Below are 24,777 nucleotides of genomic sequence, written 5' to 3' on the forward strand. Positions count from 1 at the left end.
TGATCTAGAAATAGAGCTGGAAATCTCTCAAAAATAGGGCCGTGCATTAAATTGTACAGTGTTCCTAGTTCCCTTCATTTTGGAAACATTACAATAATAGCCTTTCTCACAGTATTTCTGATATTTTAACTTCTGGCTGAAATTTTGAATTGCAGTTGTGTGCAAAAAAGAAAACAATAGGTTAGATGAACCCATTTTTATATCCCTGTAGAGATGTGGGCTTGGATTATGGGCAAAGAACACATTGGCTTATTCTCATTTAAGATTTCTGTTTTAAGGGCCCCAAAAGCTTTGACCATGGGTAGTACAGGAATGTCTATAAGGTGAAAATTTTGATTTGCCCTACTGCCATTAGATACACCCACACCCACACACACAAAGTTACACTGGAGATAAACATAGTTTATATAGGAAGTCACCCTGTGGGGGTGATTATGTGATGTCAACAAGAGATTAATGTGGGTTATGAGTATCCTGCTTTTAGCACTTTGTATAGGTTCAGTGCTTTTCCAGATGATCAGCCTTTATGTTCTGCAATATCACTGCATATGAAACCGCATAGACAAATGACATCTGTATGTGATTTAGCCCCCTTCATTCAGTGGAGTGAAGTAGTACATAAATTTGCCTTCAGGGCTGTGTCGAAGCCACAAGCATGCACATAAGTTCAAAAAGTGGAAAATAGTGACCGAGTGTACACGGGAAATACCCTGCAAACACAAACAACAGGGCCTTGAATGTTTGTTTCCCATGAGTTTTCATGAACAATTATGAGCATGGGTAGGGAAATATCCAACCTGCTACAAAACTGGATGGATACACATTTGTGTTGAACCCCACTGCTGATGACCCTTTGAACATGGGTGTAAATCAAAACATGGTGCCATATGAGTATTAACACTGTAATTCAGTCTTGGAACTGAGCTTGATTGTTTTATCTATTTGTTCATTTTTTTTAAAAGAACTGTCCTTCACAGTTGACGCTTGATCCATGTACAAATATAGGGCCTGATCCTGAAAACACTTATGCATGTAGCTTTATTCACTGGAGGCCTGATCCAATGACCACTGAAGTTAATAGGAGCTATTCCACTGACTTCAATGTATAATAGACTGTGCCCAGGAGTAGTCCCCATTCAGTTATAAATAAAAGGTTTCAAAGTAGTTCCAGTAGGGACTGTTCATGAGAAAAGTTGTTCATTTATTGGCTGCATTGGGTTGCACTGAGTTCCACTGTAGGCAATTGTATTTTCACATGGTTATAAGGGTCGAATCAAAGCCATAATTCTTCGGAAGGAAGTGGTGCAAAATGTCCATATCCTGGCCAAAGGTAGGTGGCAGCAAATTTTCCCTGCATAAAGGAACTCTGCACTGGCATGTAGCTGGCAGAGGCATAATAACCAGCTCCTATACCAGCTGCCCCCTCTACCTCTGACATAGGGGAGGGAAGGGGCATGCTGAGCGTAGAAGTGGGTTTTGGGGAATGGAGGAACACCTATCCTTCACTGATGTAAGATCATTTAGGGACTTTATGCTATTAGCATAATTTTGGGCAACTCTTCAGCTGCTGTACCCTATGCCAAGGACACAGTTTTGGGGATATGCAACTGGCTGAGTTGCAGGGGGGAATCTACACTTCTATCTTGAGGAGACATTTTCTGGAGTTAATAATTTCCTCAACTGTTATTCCTATCTGGAGTGAGAACCCTCTTTCCCAGATCAGCAATCCAGTCAATATAGATTCGCCTTTAGGAGGACTATGGCTTGTATACAGAGCATATTGAATCCAGTTGCCCTACTGAAGTGAACATTTCAATTAAAGATAGAAATGAGATTTGGAAGATTAAGACATGAAATGGAAATGAATTCAGTGAAACGGGAATAACATGATGAAATGAAAATCAAAATACATTGTAATCAGCTTCCGCAGTACAGTATGATTTAGTTGGGGATTGGTCCTGCTTTGAGCAGGGGGTTAGACTAGATGACCTCCTGAGGTCCCTTCCAACCCTGATATTCTATGATTCTATGTTGGCTCCATCAGTTCAGAGAAGATTAATTATAACTTAATAAGCCATTTTTTGTCCCAGTCACAGCTGACTGCAATAGAGGCTGCACCGGTGTAAATGAGAAGATTACTTGGCCCATCATACGCAAGACTTTAGAAATATACTAGCATCAAATCAGATGTAAATAGATAAAGTGTACTAAAATGTTTAAACTAAATTAGGTTTAATGAACTGAAATATTTTGAAACCATTTTGAGTAGCAGAATTTAGCTTTTATGAAATTTGATGAGACTGTGTACTGAAAATTACCTGTGAATATATGCCTTCTGTATATCACCAGGGAAACACCAGAGAACTGCAAAACTCACTTTCTTGAATGCTAGACGTACTAATATCGCACTACTCAAGAGCGGTTAACATGTATCACGTTGCAGGGAATTTTTGTTCATGGGTTTCTTGTTACTGGCTTTATGTGAAGCGCATTGAGCTTCAAGGCCCAATAAAAGATCCTTTTTCTCTGGAAACCAGCCCTGTCTAATTGTCCTTTCATGGCCCATTACAGTAATGAGAAAAGGAGGGCGGGGGTATCAACTGAAAATAGAATTTCTTGATGTGGATTCCATTTGTCATGTATATGTTGTTGGGGTCGAGGAAATTGAGAGGAAGTGTTTATGTAGCAGCAGGAAACGTAAAAGTAGCACACAGGCGCCTTTGTAATTTTCTGCAGATTTGACAACTCGTTTCTGCAGAACACACTAAACTCGATCATATGTGCATCCAGCATTTCACGTTCAAGCAGAAGTAAACCATGCATGTTTGCAACTGGGAGAACCCCATATGCTCAGAGAAAACTCTGGTGGGGTATGGTTCATCGCCAATGAAAACTTAGGAAGAGAAGGATTGAAATATCCAGTGTTACAAAGCTAATATGTTGTGTTATGTAAACATCTAGATAATGCGGTAATAGGGACTTCAGAACTACTAAAGACTGATGGACAGATAAGCCTTTCTCCAGAATTGATGCACTCAAAAATGATGCACTGCTCTTTTCCCATTTTAATATCTGAGCATGCAAACATTTACTCATGTGAGTAATCCCTGCTTACATGAAATATCCTCATTGACTTCAAAGTGACTAACGCACATGAAAAAAGGCTTTGCAGGATCAGGCTATGGAGATGTTTGCATGTGCATGCTGATTGCATTAATTTGACTGCATACTGCTTTTAGGTGTTTGAAATTAATAATTGGCAACAAGAACTGATCCATTTGACATTATCTGATGTATTTCCTTCTTCCTCCCCCGGTTTTCCTTCCAAAACAAAATTCTGGCAAAATCAACCTGCTTTTGTTAAAGCTTTCAGTCTCAACACAACCACATATTCCAGAGGAATACAGTTCTGTCGAAGCATCTTTGACTAGCTCCAATAATGATGCAAGTATTTATATTACTTTTGCTGTCGTATAGATTTTTTTGGTGATGTTCTTTTTATGATTTTCTGGCATCCATCTGTTGCAGTCCTTAATCCCAGTAGTTGTCAGATTGTTTGGACAAACTGTCAGAGCTTTGTAAACTACTGGCATTTATCACTGATCCTGCTAGCAAACTAACATTTGTTGACCATATTCCTCTGATACTATGACAAGAATTATCGGAAATAATGTTAATTATATGACAGAAGCCCTTAACCAGTCACGAGACTGGAGTGGTATCCTTCAAGTGCTCCTGTTCTAATAGCTAGAGTAATTGAAGAATGCATTTGGATGGGAAATGAACAGTTGCTTCAAAGAGGAAATTAAACTGAGGAGTAAAACTATGGTCTTGGGGAGAAGGATAATGGGTGAAAATTTCGTGGTGCTATCGATTTCACTTCTGCAGCACTACATGGCAGGAGGACAGGATATACAAGAATTGGAAAAGGTTCAGAGAAGGACAACAAAGATGATCAAGGGTATGGAAAATGGCTTCCATACAAGGAAAGACTAAAAAGATTACAATCATTCAGCTTAGAAAAGAGATGACTAAGGGGGCATATGATAGAGGTCCATAAAATCATAAATGGTAAAAGATGGAAAAAGTGAGTGGATAAGTGTTGTTTACTCTTTTACACAATATAAAAACCAGGGATCACCTGATGAAATTAATGGGGAGCTGGTTTAGTACAAACAAGAGAGAGTACTTTTTCACACAACTCACAGCTAATTTGTGGAACTCATTGCGATGGGATGTTGTGATCGCCAAAATATAACTGCGTTCAAAAAAGAATTGGATAAATTCATGGAGGATAGGTCTATCAAGGGCGCTAGCCAAGATGGTCAGGGACACACCACATGTTGAAGGCGACCCTAAACCTCTGACTACCAGAAGCTAGGAGTGGAAGATGGGTTGGTTACCATAACTGCCCTGTTCTGTTCAGACACCCCACTTTCAAAGTCAGGATTACTGGGCAAGATGGATCATGGTCTGACCCAGTATGGCAGTTCTTATAATCTTATGACTACTAATTCATTCTCTTCCTACAACTTCTCATCTTCATGTTCTGTACGAGATGAATATGTTTTAGGGATAGAAAGTATCTCTGGGGACATCTATACATATGGTGATGCTGCCTTTCAAGGGCATATTATTATATTGCCAGAGTCATCTCCTTGTTAGATGAGAATTCTTAAAATCTGCCATGAATTCTGTTTTTCCTGTCTGTAGGTTAATGCCCTTTGTCTTCTTTCCCTGTTTGAAATCCAGCTTCACTCCTCCTATTCCTTTTGTTACTATGTGTGAGACAATTTTAAATTGTGGTGTTCCTTTCTCTCCTCCAGGAAAAGATCCACAGTTCTCGGTCTGCCCCCTTATGCAATGTTGCTTCTAACACTTCACACCACTTTTGTAACCCTTCTTTGGAATTTCTCCAGTTTATCACTGCTTTTCTGTATTTTGGACATCCAAAACTAGACCAAAGGGGCCGAATCCTACCTCCTCTCAGTGCAAAGCAGATAGAGCACTGTCTTGAACAGGCAGCTGGGATTCCCCTTGCATAGGGGAATCCCGGGAAGTATAAAGACAATGTTCCTACCTCTGCATGACCTGCTCCTGGACCTCACAATGCAGGGGATGTCTCAAGAGCATGCCAGGGATGAGAAGGGATATGCCTGAATGCACTGCACTCCTGTGGTTCTGGGTTGGTGGTATGGACCACTTGGTGCCATTCCAGCCCATGGAAATTAGAGCAACCCTGAAGTTGCTCTAATTTGTTCTTTCAGCTGAACTAGCACACATCTACCTCTGGGATTGGTGATGGAAAGCCACCTATGCTCTCAGCCTACTACTCCATTTCACCAAGCTGGCTCACCTGAGTATCTGGCTCAAGTATTCTAGCTGTGCTCTAAACAGGGTTGACAATACTGAAATTTGTCACTCCATCCTCTGTTCTAACCAGGAAGATGCCAAATTCTGCTTTTAGTTACACTGGTATAAAGCCAGAGGGAAATCATTGTAACCAGTGGAATGACTCCAAGATTACATTGGTGTAAAGGAGAGAAGAATTTGTCCAAGTATATATCAGGGGATTGTCAGCTCTTCCTTTATTGCAGTAACATCATCCTATTTGGTTCTCTTTGTCTTATGAAGAGTTTAAAATGTAGAAAGAAAACAAAGTGAACTCCTAAGCTAAGCAATGTGTTTTTCAGGGGTGCATCATCTTTTAATGCAATAATCCTCATGATTAAGGTTCATGGAGGAAAAGACCTATTCTGATTTCACCAATGCACATGCTGGTAGTGGATTTCAAGTCAGTGAAACAGTAACTATTTTAATAAGTATTATAAAAGTGAAAATAATTACCTACTGCAAAGTTTTTAAACAGACCCTCCATCCACACTGTATAGATCCTCTAATTATGGTGTGGTGTTCGAGTTTCAATACTTTTAAAACTTTTTAATATCATTTTATGTTAATGCTTAGACCTAGTAAAGGGCATGCAAAACTAATCAGAGCATCAGGAGTCTCCTGTTGACATGCCATACACGCCTAAAGGGCCCTTGATCACAGCACTAAAATAAACATCAGTACCGTGCAATCAAGTTGTCAGCTTTAGCTTTTCACACTTCCCGGAAACGATTCATAGTGTTTTTGGAACATGGCCATCTCAAAGCTAGACTTGCCTGCTATCTAGGGTATCAAGGTGAGATATGAACAGGATTTGCTGGCTTCTTTTTCACTATGCCAAAACATATCTTGATGGTGGCTCTGAGTAGCAGGAGGCCAGTGATGGAGCTAGAAGAACAGCATTTTGAACCATAGGTGCCAACTTTCTCCAGACTGTGCCTCCAGTTGATAAAGCATTTCATTCACACAATGGATGATGCTAGATGAGATTAGGTTGAAGCCATAACCCATTGTCAGCGGCTCGAAAATCCAGTCAAGGATTGAATTACAGCAGTCGCAGGTTAACTGTAGATTCAAGAGTTGTGTCCTTCAGTCTTCTAATTCAGTTGAAAAAGGAAAAATAATTTACTGTGTATTAGATTTCTGTGGCCACCTAGAATAGTGACTGGATATTTCACTGGACATAATTAGCTAGTTTAGGATTGTTAGAATTTCAATCTATTTTATCAGGAATTCCTATGATTGTAGTGCATTTACTACATATGTCATTAGCATTCTGACCTATTCATTGTGTTTAGTTTTTGTTCACTAGATTGACAGGAATATCACAGAACTAATACTTTATTAACCCTTTAAACTTTGAGATAATGCTCCCAAATACAGCATTATTTTAAAGCTCCTGGAGGACTGAATAGCTCAAGTTATTGTCAATGAGATATTTTGATTTCTCAAGTCTGAATCTGGACCGGTTTGGTAGTGATCAAAAATCATTCTCATCTAATGGCTCTGTAATGGCAAATATGAAATAAATTGGTGATATTAGTGCATTTCCTATTGAGCAGCTGTCCACAAACTACACCCACCCTGGGCCCCCTTGTTCACAGTTGCAGCAGAAAGGCCAAGGACTGAATGGGCATGAAGACAGAGCTACCCTCATATTCCTCCAAAGTGTGGTCCCTCTGGAGAAGAACTTTTGTTGGTGCAGTGTGGGAGGAGTGTACTGCCTCTACTTCTTATGTGGATAACCAGAGGTCTTTGGTCTCCAGGGCTGCTAATACATCACTTTTCACCAACGAGAGAAAAAAAAATCTGCAATGTATTTTAAGTGTCTCTTTTCATTCCTTAGCTGAAATCAAGGAGCAGAATATAAAAGTACAAAAGAAGTGAATTCGTGTACATGGAATTTTAAAAATTTGATTCTGGCACATTTCCCATTGATCTGTAGAAAGAAAATTTTACCCACCTTCACTCCCCACCTCTCGAAAAACATTCTAAAAGGTGGCAAAGAAAGCGGCAGTAATTGGCTATTCAAGAATTCCCCCTAGCAAAGGAGAATCCTAGGGTAGTGTAGAGCTGTTGTGGTTTGGGGTGGGGAGAGGGCTTGCCAGGGGTGAAAGGGGGCAAGGCAGAGTGCATAACACATCTGAAATTTGGGTCCAGGAAATGGAAAGTATTATTGCAACAAGTCTTATCAAACAAAGTCCTTGCATGTAATAACACATAGCTAGGGGTTTATCTATCCATCACTCCATTAATCCTGAGGGCGCTTTCCATATCCTCATCAACATTTCATCTGTTTCTTTCTGACAGCATCGTCATGTGATCAAGAACTTCAGTCAGCACTGGAGGAAGCTAAACAACCCCAAAAAGACAATGTGTTCATTCCAGAGTGCGCTCAGGGTGGCCTTTACAAGCCCGTGCAGTGTCATCCTTCCACAGGCTACTGCTGGTGTGTTCTTGTAGACACAGGACGTCCCATCCCTGGTACATCAACTAGGTAAGGCATTAGGGGTTGTGATGTTTTCATATGTCCCTGGATAGGCTTATGGGGCCAGAAGCTCAGCAGATGTATATTGCAATGGCAATGGCAATAGACTGATATACACCAGCTAAGGATCTGGCACTCTGGATTAACAGCTGTCAAAGCGTTAGACTAGGTGTCCAGCTGCTGACTCTGACTGCAATGTCATGGTCAGCATGTGGGCATCTCCATTCTTCCCTTCCCCTACGTTCCTCTTAATTCATGCTGAGAAACTACAGGGTGGAAGCTGGGAAAGAGTCAGCACAGAGTAAGCCCCACTTTCTTGCAGTATGATGATGAAAGAGCCAGTTGACATTGTCCATGTAAGAAACCAAAACCAACATCAGAAATGTTTCTCTGGCAGTCCCCACAGCTATTTTCATCTGACAAGCTTCAATGGAACAATTGCCTTGAAACCACTAGAGAGAGGAAATATCATTTTAGTATGTTATTAATAGAAGCTTGGAATTCACTCCTCTTAGCTGAGTCGAATACATGGTAAAGCGTTCTGAGCCACATTGAGCAGATGCATTCAGGGTGAATATCGGATTCCAAAGGAAGTTATTTAGGCCACTTATTGAGGTTTGGCTCCTGCAGGAAGACTATAGAGAGCTCATTTAAAACCAGGGCAATGTGTACAGCCTGATGCAAGCATTGACCTTTTCATGGCTTGGTCAAAAGTTATTTTTTGACCGTTACATAAGATGCGTGGAGAACAATGTTTAAGAAACGGATTACTCCCTAAGAATGTAATGCAGTGCAATCTTTTGTGTTCTTGGAGCACTGATTTATTGACAGTGTATCAAGTTGTTTTGATGTCTGTTTATGCAATAGACTGGACCATGCCTGCACTGTGCAGACGCTTAGCCTACGTAGGAGGAACCTACGGTCACTGGCAATCTCCTATTTCTCATCCCCTGCAAGCTACAATCCTTAAACTGTCAAATTGAATTACCAAGATTGGCCCTGAAACTGTATGATCAGCACTTCTGATGTTCCCACAGAACCTGTAAACATGTAGTCTGCTTAGAAACAGCCCTGCTCCTGGTCTCTCTCTCTTTGTTTCTCGTTAAAAAATCATTTTGCCTTGATCCACTTGTTGGTGACATTTCTGTTTTGTTTTAACTTTGGGGCCAGTGCAGCTTTCTTTGCCTCAGCTCATGCTTACAGTCCATTTCCGAGGACCTTCTTTATTGCTCTTTCCAGTCAGAAACTGAAGTTTCTACACAGCTTCAGGTTGGATTAATCAAACCTAATCTTTCCTGGATCTTTCTGGTAATGCTTCATGTGACTTCTGCTTCATAGGGTAGCAGTTACATTTTATTCATATTGTTTCCTTTCATATTATATTTTTTCCTGTAGACAAACATTTCATGCAAATCTCTCCTCTCCCCGACCCCTGCACCTCCTCCAGGGCTCATAGTTTTGGTACAAAATGTGTCTTTCATATCAATGTTGGTCCTATTGCCTCTCTGGAAAAGAAGGGAAGAGAATTGGCAGAACTGACGGTTTGAGAGATGGGAATCCTTTTCCTCCATTGGTCTGTGGGGAGTCTTCAATGAAGTGAGCACTGCGCATGATCAATAAGAGCTGAACAGCAGGCAGATTTCTTTATCCCATGATTTTCTTTCTATTGATTGGAGTTGGGGTGTGTGTGTGAAATCAATGTTCTTTTAACTCAGGAGCTCTTTCCTGAGGCATGGTACTAGATGAGTAGTAAGGGACTTGTGAAAAATGGTGCATCCGATCTTCCCATCAAACCTTTCCATTCAAAATGCAAATCGGAGGAACGACTATAAGAAAGAAAATAGAAATCCAAGACAAAGGACTAATACCAAGGACAGTAGGCAAGGAAGAAAAACACTCTTTGAAAATCTGTAGAGTTGTTAGTGGAGAATAACACAGAATACATAGGAGCTGGCAGTTGTTGGCATAGCAATTTGATGCTGTACTTGTTTGTGATATGAATACAAGAGTGTGTGAGTGAGTGCTTAAATGTTTCACATCTAATGCACCTAGAATACTTTGGTCACCACAATAAATAATGGTCTCATTAAATCTGTCAGACAACATGAAGGGATGGGGTAAGTGCACGTTACCCCCAACGATTGCCTGTCCCCATCATTTTGAAGCCAAGGATTGATCAGTTGTCAATGAAAGCGTTCCAGAAAAGAGGTAGCATTGTTGAAATAAAACAAAGATGGTGCAATCAGTGGTAAAACAAAGTAGGTAAACTAACCTACCCTAAACTCCATGTTCCTCAAATGCAGATAAAGGGAGTTTATCCATTTCTCATTTACCCTTGACTACGCTAGTGGCTGGAATGGGAAATTAATAAAATAACAAAATTAAAGACAAGAGCTTGTGACGGGTTGGATCACAGAAACCCCCTTGGGAGCTGCCACCTGATGTACCAAGACTACCCCTGCTTCTGTTTTCCCTGACAGCTTAGGACTCCAGCACCCTGTCTTGCTGAGCCAGACACTCCCGTCTGCTTCAACACAGACCCAGGGTCTGAATAACTTGCCCCAAAGCTGCAAGTTTACCTGAAAACAGCTCACAGAAGTGTGCTTGTCTTTAGCACTCAGATGCCCAACTCCCAATGGGGTCTAAACCCAAATAAATACGTTTTACCCTGTATAAAGCTTATACAGGGTAAACTCATAAATTGTTCGCCCTCTATAACACTGATAGAGAGATATGCACAGTTGTTTGCTCCCCCAGGTACTAATACATACTCTGAGTTAATTACTAAGTAGAAAGTGTTTTTATTAAATACAAAAAGTAGGATTTAAGTGGTCCCAAGTAGCAACAGACAGAACAAAGTAAGTCACCAAGCAAAATAAAATAAAATGCGCAAATCTATGTCTAATCAAACTGAATACAGATAATTTCACCCTCAGAGATGCTTCAGTAAGCTTTTTCTCAGACTGGACACCTTCCAGGCCTGGGCACAATTCTTTCCCCTGGTACAGCTCTTGTTCCAGCTCAGGTGATAGCTAGGGGATTCTTCATGATGGTTCCTCCCTCCCCTTGTTCTCTTCCACCCCTTTATATATCTTTTGCGTAAGGCGGGAACCCTTTGTCCCTCTGGGTTTCCACACACACCCCTCACTGGAAAAGCACCAGGTCAAAGATGGATTCCAGGTCAGGTGACATGATCACATGTCACTGCAAGACTTCATTACCCACTTGCCAGCACACACATATACAGGAAGACTAACAGGTAAACACAGCCATCTGCAGACAATGGTCCTGGTTAATGGGAGTCATCAAGATTCCAAACCACTATTAATGGCCCACACTTTGCATAATTACAATAGGCCCTCAGAGTTATATTTTATATTTCTAGTTTTAGATACAAGAGTGGTAAATTTATACAAATAGGATGACAGGTTTCAGAGTAGCAGCCGTGTTAGTCTGTATCCGCAAAAATAACAGGAGTACTTGTGGCACCTTAGAGACTAACAAATTTATAGTCTCTAAGGTGCCACAAGTACTCCTGTTATTTTTACAAATAGGATGATCACACTCAGTAGATTATAAGCTTTGTAATGATACCTTACCAGAGACCTTTTGCATGAAGCATATTCCAGTTACATTATATTCACTTATTATATTTTTATAAAACTATTCCAGTTACATTATATTCACCTCTTATTATGTTTTTATAAAACCATATAGACTGCACAATGTCACAGAGCTTCCTGGCAATAACAAGTCTGCTGCAAAGAAGTGCAAAAGAACTCAGTGAGGCTGAACATGAAAAAACCTGCTAGGACAAAACCTAAGACCAGTGGAAATGTGTCTAGTTTAAAAAATAAATAAACCAAGTGGAAACAGGTTTTTTTAAACAAATAAACAGTCCCCTAAAGTTCTTTTAACGCGACCATTAAAAAAAATTGTGCTAATACCTGAAATGAGAGGGACTAACAAAAGACAGTAAGCAAATGGGAAACTGACTATACGATTACATTTTCTACATTGTGTGAAGTTCACATAAAAGAAAACAAATATCATAAACAGTGAAAAAAGGCCTTGACCCTGTAAACACTTACTTAAAGTTAAGCATGTAACAGAGTAGTGCTTTTTAATTTATGACTTTTAACCTGGCAATGTCCCCTTTCCAATATAAACCTGTCATTCCATCCCTCTGCCACACTGTTGTCCCCAGCTTCTTGTATTTAATATCCTCTTTCATTGGGTCTCAGTGCAGCTACTTTTCCATAGGCTCAGCTGGGACATTTGGTGCGAGATTGACAAAAGAAGATGAGAGTTTTATTGCCTTTCAGGGTTAAAATCAGACCTTTCATGCTACAGTATTTTAACACCTATTTTGCTTTACAGATTTAGATTATATATGATGTACTGCATTTGTATTTACCATAAACCTAAGACAATAGGGAAAAAGTGCAGATGGCAGAGGGGAAAGTGTAGGCACAGAGCACTAATAATAAGGGGGGGGGGAGGAGGAGGAAGGAAATGCAGAGCAGGGTATCAGATTAATCAGGGATCAGGCTGGTTGCCAGGTACTACATTAGTGTGCACCACTCAAAGATTTCTCTTTCACTCTTTCCCTGGCTGATTGAAGAGGTCATCCATCAGATAGCTGAATTCTACCCTTGCCATCAAAGCAGCTTCTATTCCCGTTGTTCAAAAAAAGTGCCTTTTTCACTCATAGGAGACGCACTCACATGGGCATGAAATTGCATTGCACCTTCCTGGCGCAAACACTTTATCTGATGGGCCACTGGACAATTCAATAAACTTTCATCAGATACTGTGAAGATAAATTAAGCACTGAAGAGGAAAAAATGTCTTACTGTTTCATCCTGTCCTATAATGAAGAGTCAGAATGGTTGTGTGTTGTTCTCGTGGCTAGCAGAGCTTCAGGACATTGCAAAGTTTGTGATGCTTTTAAAATGAATAGTTTGATGAAAATCAGATAAATGCATTTCAGTTAGACATTTTAAGATATAATTGGGTATATATGGTCACTGGGAGCATGTGTAAAATGGGTATTTCTAATAAGTTGAGCTACCATATGTAGTATTAAATCTAAAATTTTAGGGAGGCAGAATGAATGTGTTCAAGTATGGACAGGGGAGGTAGAAGAGTGTTTTTTTTCAAAGCCTTATATAAAAAGGCACACTTGTTTGTTTAGAATTTAAGCTTTCCCCTGAAGTGCTGTAAATTCAGATGCTGCAGGTTTGAACTAATGTGTGAGAATCTGAAAGTATAATTCCCCAGAAAGAGCCCTCATCTAGTTTCTCTGAGCTGAGTGAAATGTAAAAATTAAACATAGAGCACACAGTAAAAGATGAAAAGCATACTAGATTTTAAAAATTAATTGTAATCTATGAGCTTATTAGTAATAGAATATTAGGGTTGTAAGAGACCTTATGAGGTCATCTAGTCCAATCCCCTGCTCAAAGCAGGACCAACACCAACTAAATCATCCCAGCCAGGGCTTTGTCAAGCCAGGCCTTAAAAACCTTTAGGGATGGAGATTCCACCACCTCCCTAGGTAACCCATTCCAGTGCTTCACTACCCTCCTAGGGAAATAGTGTTTCCTAATATCCAACCTAGACCTCCCCCACTGCAACTTGAGACCATTGCTCCTTGTTCTGTCATCTGCCACCACTGAGAACAGCCTAGCTCCATCCTCTTTGGAACCCCCTTTCAGGTAGTTGAAGGCTGCTATCAAATCCTCCCTCACTCTTCTCTTCTGCAGACAAATGTTTTTTTTTTAAACTATGACCTTTAACCTTACCATGTCCCCTTAAAAACAAAGTGAGATGGATGAGATATAAACTCTTAAAAAATATGGATTTGTGAGTTAAGGCGAAGCAACTTTAATATTAACCTTGTTATGCCTTGTCATTGCAACCTATGGCCTTGATCCTGCAAACACATGCACATGCTGGCATTTACTCACATAAGTAATCCCATTGAAGTCTATGGGACTATTCACACATGTAACTATTTGCGAGATTGAAGCCTATAACTATTGAGAACTTCTAACATGATGAAAGGATTTTACCAGTTGTAGGTGATTTTTAAACAACTAGACTATAGTTGAAAGAATCTAAAAAAGGGTTTGTGAGTTGAATTCAGAAAAGCACCAAAAGGTTCTTTGATCACAAAATGGTGCTGAAAATCTATTGAGAACATGCAGTGTTAGAAACCATTAAAATGTCAACACGTGCCAGTTATCACACAGGTACTAAAGGTGCCTCCCATATTGACCATGGGGAACCAATGAGGTGATCTTAGACACATGCAACTGCTATAAATGCTGATTTTTTTTTTTTAAAAGAGCCTTTGTACTTCCTCCTCCATGTCCCAGCTGAAACAAAAAAGTGGAGTGGAACATAGAAATGAAAAGAAACATGTACAGAACAGCCCTATAGAATAACAGGATGAAACCAACAGAATTCTGTAGAAATGTAATGAGGTTCTACTGAAATTAATCCAAAACCCTATCAAATTTGATTATATATTTTCTAGAGGTTTTGTGAACTATCCTATAGAATTATATAGCTGGAGAATAGTTTTCTATTAAATTCAATAGGATAATACAAACAAAAATATAGAAAAGTGATAGTCATCTATTCAATTCTAGGGGCTTCCCATAAGAGAGGGGGGAAAAAGCAGAAAAAAAGTTATCAAATTTTTATGAGCCTTAATAAAGATTCAAGTATCAGAGGGGTAGCCATGTTAGTCTGGATCTGTATTCACCCACGAAAGCTTATGCTCCAATACATCTGTTAGTCTTAAAGGTGCCACAGGACTCGCTGTTGCTTAATAGAGATTCAGTTTGGGTTCAGTTAAAGGTCTGTCTTACTGTACCACAACATATGGATCACAAGCTAAATATGAGTCAACAGTGTAATGCTGTTGCAAAAAAAGCAAACATCATTTGGGATGTATTTGCAGGAGTGTTGTAAGCAAGACACGAGAAGTAATTCTTCCGCTCTACTCGCGCTGATTAGGCCTCCACTGGAGTACTGTGTCCAATTCTGGGTTCCACATTTCAGGAAAGCTGTGGATAAATTGGAAAAAATCCAGAGAACAGCAACAAAAATGATTAAAGGTCTAGAAAACATGACCTATGAGGAAAGATTGAAAAAAATGGGTTTGTTTAGTCTGGAGAAGAGAAGACTGAGAGGGGATATGTTTTCAAGTTTTCAAGTACAGAAAAAGTTGTTACAAGAAGGAGGGAGAAAAATTGTTCTTAACTCTGAGGATAGGAGAAGAAGCAATGGGCTTAAATTGCAGCAAGGGCAGTTTAGGTTGGACATTAGGAAACACTTCCTAACTGTCAGCATAGTTAAGCCCTGGAATAAATTGCCTAGGGAGGTGGTGGAATCTATATCACTGGGGATTTTTTAAGAGCAGGTTAGACAAACACCTGTCAGGAATGGTCTAGATAAACTTAGTCCTGCCTTGAGTGCAGGGGACTGGACTAGATAACCTCTCGAGGTCCCTTCCAGTTCTGTGATTCTATGATATTTCATTATATGACTGGTTAATACTTCAGTCGAAATCTTGAGCATCAGAATAATCTATTTTTGGGAGGAATATGCCTGAGAAGCAAACCATGAAGTGGCATGAAATGAAATTATTAGACGTGGTTGGGCTGTTATAGCTTCTAGCATCTTTCATCTCTATTTTGGCCACCTTTGCAAACTAATACAAATAGGGCACCAAACAGCTGTAGCTGTATCACCATGCAGGTGGTGGGAGTTTCCCATGTGCTGTGTAACACCATGCAGAGCTGAAATACCCTGTCTTATGTACTGTATGTTGGTGAGAAACAGGCTTTTTAAACTGTGGGAGCAGCTTTGATCCCAGGAGCTTACATTGTGACTGGTTGCCAGGAGTCTTTCCTCCTGATTAATCAGTCAATGGTAAAAGCAGCCGTCTTTCTTGCCACAGCTCACATTTCTTGGATTGTCATTTGTGAAGGGGGACTAAATCTCACAGTAACTGCTAGTGAATCAGTCTGACACTGATATGTAATCCACAGCCAGCAGCGTGATCAAAGCCCCATTTTCTTACATTGTCTGTGAGCTTTCACTTGTTAGGATTCCAATGGCACTCCAAGAGTTAAAGACAGGTAAAAGCGAAGCAGAAAGAGATCCTCTTTTAAATAGAATTTAGACAAGTTTCTTATCTGCATTTTATGTTTAATGAAAGGACAATGGATTGATGAAATCACGCGATTGGAACCAAAAGACAGAGGACCTGATTCTTCTCTGCTTTGCACCCAGTCCAATGGAAAATCAGGGTGTGTGTGAGTGTGAGTGTGAGAGACAGAGGAAATTGTAACCCCAAACCTGCAGAATGCTAAGCTAGTTCCATATGCTCTGAGGCAACAAATAAAATAGCTTTATTGTAAACTCCATAGTGTAACCAGTCCCTCTTTTGGTTTAAAAAAAATGGCACCAGTGCTTTCCACATTCAGTTCTTGTGGCAATTCCAGTAGCACTGGAAGATCCAAATGTGTAGTTACAGAGCCCCAATACACAGTTTTCCTATTGAGTATGATGGAAATTCTTTTCCTGTTTGATATTTCCCCAGTTGGTTGTGCCCCTATCCATTTATTGGGAACTTCTTAAATCAAGGCACTGAGACTCCATAGGGAGGCTCATAAAATACAGACTGTTTACCATTCTGTGTTGTATGAATATTGTTGCAAGCACTCACTAAACTGGCCTCAGTGCAAAACACAGGGTGGATTTATTAGTATTGTCACTTACTTTCCAAGTCAGTATACAATGCTAACAACTCAGAATAGTAGCAAAATGTGCAAGGCAGGAACGAATCATGCTTTGTAGCTTCTTTGATTACTCCAGAGTTTTGGTTTAAGACACACGAGAGGCTGCCCCAGGATGGTATTCTGAATTTTGGAAGGATGCGAGCAGAGAGAGAGTGAGGGCTGATAAAACTGGGTGGGCTCAATCCCCAGGTGTGTCAAGTTTACACACAGTACAGCTTGGGATGGAGGATTGGAAGGTGGCTCTGTGCCACTGCCACCTTTCTGGTCCCCTGTTACTGGGCTGGACAGGAGCTGAGCTACAGAGCTGCTCTAAGTTATATCACCTGCAACTAGAGGCTGTGGTGGCCAAGGATCTGACGGTGTGCTTTGCCCTGAACCTTCTTATTGTTGGCATGCCCTCCAAGCTGGTGGTGGCAGAGGCATAGATCCAGCTATAAATAGTTAAGTACAATGTAGCCATCACATTCATGACCCAAATATTGTTGACATTTGAAATATCAGCATAGAATCATAGGACTGGAAGGGCCCTCGAGAGGTCTTCTAGTCCAGTCCCCTGCACTCAAGGCAGGACTAAATATTATCTAGACCATCCCTGACAGGTGTTTGTCTAACATGTGTGACAAAGTTCCTCCTCTATCTTGGTGGGTCCTGCGCTTATTGGCGGATTTTCTTGCCTCAGAGATTCACCATGTGGGTTGGGGGAACAGCCCAGAGACCTCCCCCTCTGGAAGAACCCACAGTCCAGGTCAATTGGGAGGTTTGGGGGGAACCCAGGCCCGCCCTCTACTCCAGGTTCCAGCCCAGGGCCCTGTGCACTGCAGCTGTCTATAGTGCCTCCTGTAACAGCTGCATGACAACTACAACTCCCTGGACTACTTCTCCATGGCCTCCTCCAAACACCTTCCTTAGTCTCACCACAGGACCTTCTTCCTGGTGTCTGATAACGCTTGTGCTCCTCAGTCCTCCAGCAGCACACCCTCTCCCTCTCAGCTCCTTGCAACTCTTGCTCCCAGCTCCTCACACTCACACCACAAACTGAAGTGAGCTCCTTTTAAAACCCAGGTGCCCTGATTAGCCTGCCTTAATTGATTCTAGCAGCTTCTTCTTAATTGGCTCCAGGTGTCCTAATTAGCCTGCCTGCCTTAACTGGTTCTAGCAGGTTCCTGATTACTCTAGTGCAGCCCCTGCTCTGGTCACTCAGGCTTTGTCTTCACTACCCGCCGATCCGGCGGGTAGCAATCGGTCTATCGGGGATCGACTTACCGCGTCTAGTGAAGACGCGGTAAAATCGATCCCTGATCGCTCTGCCGTCGACTCCGGAAATCCACCTCGGCAAGAGGTGGCAGCGGAGTCGGCGGCAGCGCGGCAGCGGTCGACTTTCCCGCGTCCTCACCGCCAGGTAAGCCGACCTAAAATACGCAACTTCAGCTACGGTATTCACGTAGCTGAAGTTGCGTATCTTAGGTCGGACCCCCGCTGCAGTGTAGACCTAGCCTCAGGGAACAGAAAACTACTCATCCAGTGACCAGTATATTTGCCCTCTACCAGACTCCTGTACCCCACTGGTCTGGGTCTGTCACACATGCTCTTAAAAATCTCCAATTATGGCGATTCCACAACCTCCCTAGGCAATTTATTCCAGTGCCTAACCACCCTGACAGGAAGTTTTTCCTAATGTTCACCCTAAACTGCCCTTGCTGTAATTTAAGCCCATTGCTTCTTCTCCTATCCTCAGAGGTTAAGGAGAACTATTTTTCTCCTTCCTCCTTGTAACAACATTTTATGTACTTGAAACTGTTATGTCCCCTCTCAGTCTTCTCTTTTCCAGACTAAACAACCCCAATTTTTTTCAATCTTCCCTCACAGCTCATGTTTTCTAGACCTTGAATCACTTTCATTGCTCTTCTCTGAACTTTCTCCAATTTGTCCACATCTTTCCTGAAATGTGGCACCCAGCACTGGACATAATACTCGAGTTGAAGCCTAATCAGCGCTGAGTACAGCGGAAGAATTACTTCTTGTCTCTTGCTTACATTATTCCTGCTAATACATACTCCTACAGTGCAGGCTGTCAGCTGTAGCTGTGCTAATAGATTGGTAGTAGCAGCAGGAAGCATCAAAACTCACAACGTGTTGCATCTGAAGATGGGGATGGTGTTTTAAATGCAGAATAGATATGCTTCATTATATAGCATCTTTTACAAGACCATGGGGAAGACAGCACAGTTGGTGGCATTTGATACGTCTACTTGTAGAGGCAATACAAATAGCACAGGGTTTCTTGTTACCATCTGTAACTCACATACTTGCATTAATTAAATGTCTAAGAAAGAGACAAGACATATCATGTATCAAGCAATGACTGAAGATCAGCTAAGTCCATTCCACTCTCCAGTTCAAACCATCCCAACACATCTCCTCGTCCTCCAGACTTTTCTGTAACTGCTAGTGGTTAGTGGTCAGCCTTTCTTACATAAGTTAATGTTTGTTCCAGTCACAATACAGTAATACACAATTTTAGTACTGTAATATTCACCAAGCACAGTACCAGGTTATTGGGGGGGAGGGTGGGGCTAAAACTGTTTTTCAGGAACATCACAACCTGAATAACATGCCAGCTGCCAAACATGTTATATGGTTTACAGCTTTATACACCAGTGTTCTGGTAGGTGGGAGGAACCTAATTTTCTTTTTGTATTAGGTTTCCTAATGTTTCTTTGCTGCCTTGTTTCCTCAGTTTCCCGATCAGTATAATCGGCTCACTAATATTTTCGTAGTGTTGTGAGGATGAATGAATTAATATTTGCAATGAGGTCTTTGGAATATCGACACTATGTATCATTTCACTTCTGTCTATATCCTTGTGTACGACTGTAATGAGAACAAAATTACACAGTTTCGGCTCTGAACAAATGAGGTATAATTTCAGTGTAACCATATAGAGTTCGAAAGAAGAATAAAACTAATTTAAGTTGATTTCAGGTTGTTTTTTTCTTCTCTTTGCTTTCCCTGTAGGTACGAACAACCTAAGTGTGATAACAGCGCCAGAGCTCATCCAGCCAAAACAAAGGATTTGTACAAAGGACGCCAGCTTCAAGGTCAGTGTAATGGATGAGTTTTGCAGCACATGTTTTAATGGTGTTTAACCATTGCAATCACTAGGGGGGGAGTTCCTTACCAATGGCCTAAATAAATAAATAAATGCCGGGGTGTTGCTACATTGGTCTGTCATTGACTGAAGCCTGAGAGTGGAGTTTTGAATTGAGGGGGCTGTAAATAAGGGTGTAAACATGTTGTAAGATGCAGTAAGATTTGCTTTCTCGGGTCCTGATTCTGCAGACAGTGACATCAATACAAGTTTTTCCACCAATTCAGGATCAGGCCTTTGTTGTATTTGTGTAACTGTAGGTCTAGACAATTGGGTTTTGTGATATTAGCTGCTGTACAAGGAAATTGTGGATCATTCAAAAGTAGGAAATCAGAAACAAGCAAATAATTTGGGGGATTAATTTTTGTGTGTGCTGTGGGAAACTTCTCCGTTCACCACCCACAGAAATTTCTAAATGCTTACTGTGTCAAGAATAAACTTCAACACGGAATGACATCTTCATTAAAGTGTGCATTAGAACTGCCTATCTAGAAAGTAAATGTAATTGCAAAGTATAATTTGAAAAGAAATAGAAGCAACAAACACAAACTATATCTGGATAGACTATAAGTAATTATATGTTATGCTCTTTATGGAAGAAAGTATATAATGCGTGTTCTTTTAAAACATTCATGGTATCTCTCTATGGTACAAAAACCTGATTTGCACTGAAATTTGAGCCTGGAGTATGAATTTCATGACTCCTTGCAAAACACCCCATCTCTGTTTCTTTTTTGAAAATGGGCGTGCAATGTTCAGGTTTTAGATGGGCGAGTCTAAGTGCCACATACAATAAACATTGAAATTCAGCACAAGGTCCTCAAATAGGGCTTAAATGGGACTTATGTGGTTAACAGGCCTTGGGCTGACCTACTTCACAGTGGTGAATTTCACCTATAGGGCCAAATTTATCCTGGGTGTAATTCCACTGAAGTCAATAGTTACTCCAGGAATTGTTTTGACCCATAACTCACTATCCTGCCCCTATTGACGCCTACAGGAGACTGGCCATTGACTTCAATGGGGCCAAGACACCAATTACTCCAGTATTTAGTGACTCCCAAGAAATTAAATTTGAAGTAACAACACTCTCACCCTTCTCTGCTTGTAGGTATAAAACTTGAATAGTTAGTTGACTGTGGGTCTTTTGCATATTGTGTCTGTGTGTAAAGAATATATTTCTGGATAGCTAAGCTGAAGAAATGGATTTTATATTTAGTTCTGAGTATGGTGGCCTCTGGTCATTCTGATCGCTAGCAAAAATCTTTGAAGAAACTTTTGCCAGGAGGGATAATGCCAGTTTTCACACTTCTCTTCTTGACCCAAACTGGCAGTGTTTTTATGCAGTGCAATAATGAAGATTTGACCAAAGACAGGAACTTTCTGCCAATGAGACTATTTAAGAGAGCTTTCCATGCTGTAAACTTCCACCCGGTAATTTTGGTTTAGTAGGCAATGAGCTTTTGATTCTTTCCTTCCACCCTACAGTATTTTGCATTCTATCAGCTTTAACCCCACAAACCACTGCTGCAATGTGAACTCATAATTACTATGAATTCTATGTGACACAGATTTGGTTGCCTATATTTATGTTGCTTACCCTTAAATAACCTTTGACTTTCAAGTGCTTTGTTCTATTTTAATCTAAAGACAAGTAGTCCTGGTGAAGTCAGCGCAACTACTCACAATGCAAGGTTTTAACAGCTGATTAGCAAGATTTTAACAGCTGCATTACTATTTATTATTTCTCTACTTCTGTTAGAAACGATTGGCCACCTCCTCAGCTGGAATAAATCAGGATAGCTCTGTTGACGTCAGTGGAGGTATGCTGATTTACACCATTCCAAAGCAGGTGTTGCCTCAGACTGGCTAGGCATGCAACAGAATAAGGCTGATGGTATCTGGAACCAGGGCTTTAAACCCATGCTTTCCTAAAAAAATGCCAGTTTTTACATTTCAGCATCTTCTCCACCCACTGTTAAGAAGCGTATGTAGTGTACCTTGACCAAGCATAGAATTTGCTTAGGCTCAAAGTTCATGTAAACAAGGAAGTGATGTTGTCATTGGGATCACCACATAGGGCTAGGTTGGTCAACTGATGAGCAGATACCCTTGCTGTCCCTAATCCATTTCTGCAATCAGTTGCAGTAGGCAACAGCGCTCCACAACCCCCAACATGGAGAGACTCATGATATCAGCTGCCCCAGCGATGGCTGCTCACTTTTCCCAGCCCTCCCAGATTTTCCTTCTTATGTAGCTGTCTATTCATAATGCTGGCCCTGTCTCTGTACCTACCACCCTGAAAGAAAAGTACTTAGATGAGACACAAACTTGGACCTAGTAGCGCATTGAGCTAGTGCCAGATCACTGCAGGTAGCTGGTCTTTAAGGGCCTAGTTATGCTATCCTTTCACTTACTGAGAATTTATACAGAAGTGTACTCCCACTGAACACAATGGAATTATTCTTGGAGAAGTGCTACTCAGAGTAACAACAGTAGAACTGGGCCCTTTGTGAGTATCAAAGAAACTCTGTAATCCTGTGTATAGTTTTATAAAATGTATTACCGTTTCATCCAAGAATGTTCTGCCTTTACATAACTTGTATTGATGTCATAGGGGCATAGGACTGGAAGGAACCTCCTGGCTCACTGAGTCCAGTCCCCTGCAGTCACAGGCAACCGCATTGTATAATAAACGTATCAAACTCTATTTTAAAACTAGTTAAGTTGTTTGCCCCCACTATTCCTACTGAAAGTCTGTTTCAGAATCTCACTCCTGTGAAGGATAGAAGCCTTCTTCTGATCTCTAGCCTAAATTTATTCATGGCCAGTTTATACGTATTTGTTCTTATGACAACATTGTCCTTTAGCTTAAAGAACTCTTCTCCCTCCCTGATGTTTGTCATTATATGCCCCAAAGCCTTTTGATACAGAGGTTCTAAATGTGACAAGTTAACGTTTCAGAGTCTGATAATGAAAGAAAAAGAACAAATAATGATAACCCATATAGATGTGTTAACTTGCTAATTCATTCAGGATGTATTCCTTGGGTGATCTTATGAACTCGTCGGCAGCAGCAGTATTGTAACTTTCCAAACCTGGAAAACCCATTTCCAGAGTGTTCTTCACAATATCATCGGAGTTACAGGGGTGACTACATTTATCATTTATTGGAGCTGGGAGAATGGTTTGAGCAGTAATGCAAAGCTACCCCAAGAAGTTGTGTGGCAGATTCCAGTACCAAATATTCTGGGCTTTCAAAGTTGGCAGGTGTATGACATTACAGCTGAGCGTTGCTATGGGGAATGAGCACTCAATATGCTCATTGCCAAAATGTGGGTGGCAGGAGCCTTTTGGTTTTAATGAACTTTGTACAGAACTCAAACTGTACAAAGTGCTGCCATTTTGCCTATCTGCCAGTCTCAACATGAGGTCAAGTTTTATCTCATACATGTATCTACACACTCCACATCTTCAGATGGACTTATGTAGGACATAAGATGTGCATAGTCCTTGTACTAGTCTTCTATATAGGAGTGAATGTCACCCTATGTGAACACATGCTAACTTGAAATACAATACACGATGGTGTGGAAGATATTTCTGAACACAGATGACTGAAAATTTTCCATCAACACTTTTTTTTTTTTTTTGGTCACAAAATTGGGTCTGACTAATACTTTTTGTGGTTGGGGGGAAATATCTGCTTTCTGTGGAAATTTTTTTGACTTCATCATTGCCACCTGAAAACTAACAAGCAAGATGGTACACCATAAGAGAGACTGTCTGGGCCAGGATTACATTTCTTAGCTAGAAGTAACATTATCTTGTGAAGGAAAAATAGTGAGGCACATGGGCATGAACTAGGAAATATAATTAACCTGGATTTTCAGATTTAACTCTTAATTTCTGTGGTTTCGTGGCTTTAAATAAGACCATTAATATTCTTTACATTTAATTTTGGTTTGTTTAAATTTCCATTTTCTTTAACACTGTTTTTAAAGTTCCTATAGCCATGATACTTCTCCTCATAGCAAGGGCTAATTTTGGGGGAAATTTTAGTTAGGGTAATTCTCAAACTGTAATACAATCTACTGGTTTGAGTTCATATGCAGATGTAGTAAATCCATGTGCTAAAAAAATCCTGAAGGTGCCTTTTTGATTTGTGCTTTAATATTTTAATCTAATTCTTCATTTCCAAATATTTCCTTAGGGCCAGATGATGATCTCAGTTACACCAGTAGAAATCAAGACTAACTTCATTTAAATTATTCTGGATTATTATTGGTTTAAATGAAATCAGTATTTCACCTGTTATAGTTTTACCCTTCCTGGCTGTACCTTGGCTCTCCTAAAAGACCAGCTCCAGATGCTTCCTGCTAGAATATTGGCTCCTGATTAGGTATCAGATTAGTTTGAAGAAAGGATCCTATGACACTTCTCAGAAAAGATCAATATTTGTCTCTCGATATAAGTGGATTAACTGGCACCTGAAAGGTTTAGTGTTTAATATGTGGAGTTCATGCAAAGTCACAGCATAAGAGGGATCTGAGCTAGTAAAATTTCCCTTAGATTTCTAAAAGTTCTCCCTTAGATTAAATTCTGAATTCACAGTTTGGAAGTGAAATATGGACAAGGGAACAGTATGTTCTGATGAGGGCCGAAAAAACGTAATTCACATTAATTGAAAAGACAACTCTTGGCATACAATTTTTCACTGGCTCTACTGTTCTAGTGTGGTGCTTCAAGTCCTAGCCCTGAACAGCTTATACTGTGCAGAACGAAACTCATGATTTGAGTTTTGTAGGAATGCGGCATTGCTAAGTACAGCTTTTTTTGGTTGTTGGCAATTTATTTTCATCCCATAGTTTCACAGGGATAAGTTAGTCTTCACTTCCTCTCCACGTAGAATGGTTCCAGCATTGAATGGC

General features: G+C 40.5%; 1 protein-coding gene across 1 annotated transcript in view; it reads left to right on the forward strand.

Moving 5' to 3' along the window:
- The window catches only part of SMOC2 (SPARC related modular calcium binding 2), a 179,777-nt gene that overhangs the window by 119,635 nt on the left and 35,365 nt on the right, over positions 1–24,777 (forward strand). The window contains exons 8-9 of the mRNA XM_065401531.1: positions 7,702–7,888; positions 19,714–19,796. Of these exons, the coding sequence (XP_065257603.1) occupies positions 7,702–7,888; positions 19,714–19,796 (270 nt within the window). The remainder of the gene's footprint in view (positions 1–7,701; positions 7,889–19,713; positions 19,797–24,777) is intronic.

The sequence above is a fragment of the Emys orbicularis genome, chromosome 3, assembly GCF_028017835.1.
Source record: "Emys orbicularis isolate rEmyOrb1 chromosome 3, rEmyOrb1.hap1, whole genome shotgun sequence".
Taxonomy (NCBI): domain Eukaryota; kingdom Metazoa; phylum Chordata; order Testudines; family Emydidae; genus Emys; species Emys orbicularis.